General features: G+C 34.7%; 1 protein-coding gene across 1 annotated transcript in view; it reads right to left on the bottom strand.

The window, feature by feature from the left end:
• Positions 1–2,500, bottom strand: part of LOC125044446 (ras GTPase-activating protein 3-like) — a 26,322-nt gene that overhangs the window by 9,760 nt on the left and 14,062 nt on the right. Inside the window, exons 10-11 of the mRNA XM_047641123.1 lie at positions 1,156–1,267; positions 110–216 (exon numbers count right to left, since the gene is read on the bottom strand). Of these exons, the coding sequence (XP_047497079.1) occupies positions 110–216; positions 1,156–1,267 (219 nt within the window). The remainder of the gene's footprint in view (positions 1–109; positions 217–1,155; positions 1,268–2,500) is intronic.

Here is a 2,500-nt window from a genome sequence, read left to right as displayed (position 1 = left end):
CAGGTTAATAATAATCACAAAATAAAATGTCAAGACATATAATACATCAATATCACAAAACCCAAAATGTTTAAAAGTACACCATAAGCCATATGGAAGAAAGACTTACTGTTTGTTCAGTGGTGAGATCAAACAACTTAGGGTAAAGAATTGCTGGCGCAAAGAACCGGAGGAAGACAAAGCCAGAGATGGCAGAATATCTCACTTCACGCTCATCTGGGGAGAGGGAGAGAGAGGTAAAAAATTTGGACTCTAGATTATATAATATGATCAGGCAAAGCAAAGCTTTGGTTTTCCAAAATAATGATAGTTTCATGATATTAATGTGTTGGTACAAACACGCTAATTAATGTTTACAATAATAAACCCAAAAGCAGTGGTTCTCGACTTTTCAAATTCTGTGGACCCCAACCCATATGTAACAATCTCCATGGCCCCATTCAGTGTCTTTTCAGATTCAGTTATAATTTTCATATGGCTCCATGGCCCCCAGGTTGGGAACCCCTGCTCTAAAGACTGTAATGCCTTACCCCATAAGCAACTGATCATGAGTTTTACTTTTACAATAGGCATATTTGGTCTTTAAAGTTTCATTTACACAACTTGGCCTGCCATAACAAATATGCTAACTAGTTAACATACAGTGGAGTGTCAAAATTTACACAAAAAAGTTTTTTCCTCAAATATTGTGATAACAGGGAACAAAAAAAAAAAAAAAAAAAAAAAAAAAAAAAAAAAAAAAAAAAAAAAAAAAAAAAAAAAAAAAAAAAAAATATATATATATATATATATATATATAAAAAGAACATTTATAATACAGACAAATGACATACAAATCTGTCTTACCTTGACTATTAAAAGTCTAGCTCCAGTGTACTTGTACTTACTACACAGCAATGGCTTTACTCCATTTGAAAGCCATATTACATTTTACCTCTATGTATGGAAAACTACAGATATAAAGACCAACATATATCTGTACTCTGATTTTGGTTATCTACATTTTTTCACAAATTATGGGGTTTCCAGTGATATTGTTCAAGTGACAAACAAACTCACTTGCATATTGGTGATCAGAAATAAAAGCAATACCTCATTTCCTATCAAAACACTTAAATTAATTTATGTTTCAAGATAAAAATCTTAATAACATACTTGGGAAGTAGATGTTGGCAAGCTCCCGCAGCTCAGAAAATATTTGGCACATAACGGGAGGGCAGCTAAGAGCTGAGTTCATTATGGCTTTCAAAACCATGCTGATATACTCCTGCAAGACAGAATTGTTTTCATCCATCCCATTCCAAGTAACTTGGCTTTCAGAAAAAATATCTGGCATAATGTATTAATGGAACACAAATTATACATATATTAGTACTTATACTATTATTCCTTGATTTTTTTATTTTGACTAACTAACATTTCAAAAAAATTGAAATAACTTTTCCAAGTCGATTACAAGCAAAAAAGTTGATCACAAATGAGGAGAATAAAAATAAATAATACCACAAAAATAATTAAATCATTAACCTAGAGGCATGTGCAGACATTCCCTAGGGCCGGATTCATCAATGCACTTACAACGGTGAAATCTCTGGTAACTAAAGTGACGATCTTAGACAGCAATGGTTTTCACTAACAACTTACCATCAGAGTTACCATGGTAAATTTTACCAGTGGTTGGAGCACTGGTAAGTATGCTGCCAACTTCAGGAAAGATGATGACATTACATATTATCTCATCTAAAAGTCAGTATTGAAGCAATATTTTTGGTTTGTTTTAATAACTGTTATGATTGGCAAGCACAGCAGGGTCATGATGTAAAATGTAAATTTCACATAAAACAAGCAAGAATATGTCCACAAATTTTTGTAAAATTATAGGTAGACATAGGCTCTATATGAGATAAGGATAAGTCCGATATGCGAAGATGAGCCTCGCCCGGGCTATGCCCATGAGGGCATAGCCCGGGCGACTAATGCCGACTCGCTAACTTGTGTCAGCAGTTGCTGACTCGGGTGAGATTCATCCTTACCCACCATGGTACCCAGCCACAACAGTAACCTCCAGGTAACAATTGCATTTGAACTGCCGACCCCTCAGATGAGAGGCTGACACATTGCCACTGTACTAGCCCAGAGGCTCTCTATATGAGAGTATAAAGGGTAAAAGGAATTGATAATTCAGTTAACTCCTAAAGCATTCTTCTTTGCTTACAACATTATTACAAACTCAAAAGAAATGTAAACTTATTTCTACATAAACTGGCAATAGCAACATTAAATGAGTGTAGCAGCTTCTGTGTCTGTCTGCAATGTGGCAAAGGACAACAAACTCCAAACTGCAGGGAGGAACAAGTTAAGATTATTTCCTGTTTGGTTGACGGTAAATAACAATGTTATTAACTTGGCTACAAGTATGCCAATGTTTGTACTGGTTCTTTTTTTAACAATAAATAGCCAGAGAGGTTTTTTAACCCATTACTGCCAGGTCACGAGTATA

Source organism: Penaeus chinensis, chromosome 35 (assembly GCF_019202785.1).
Source record: "Penaeus chinensis breed Huanghai No. 1 chromosome 35, ASM1920278v2, whole genome shotgun sequence".
In the NCBI taxonomy this organism is placed as follows: Eukaryota; Metazoa; Arthropoda; class Malacostraca; order Decapoda; family Penaeidae; genus Penaeus; species Penaeus chinensis.
The sequence above is the reverse complement of the archived record's forward strand: the minus strand, read 5'-3'. Positions and strand labels throughout refer to the sequence as shown.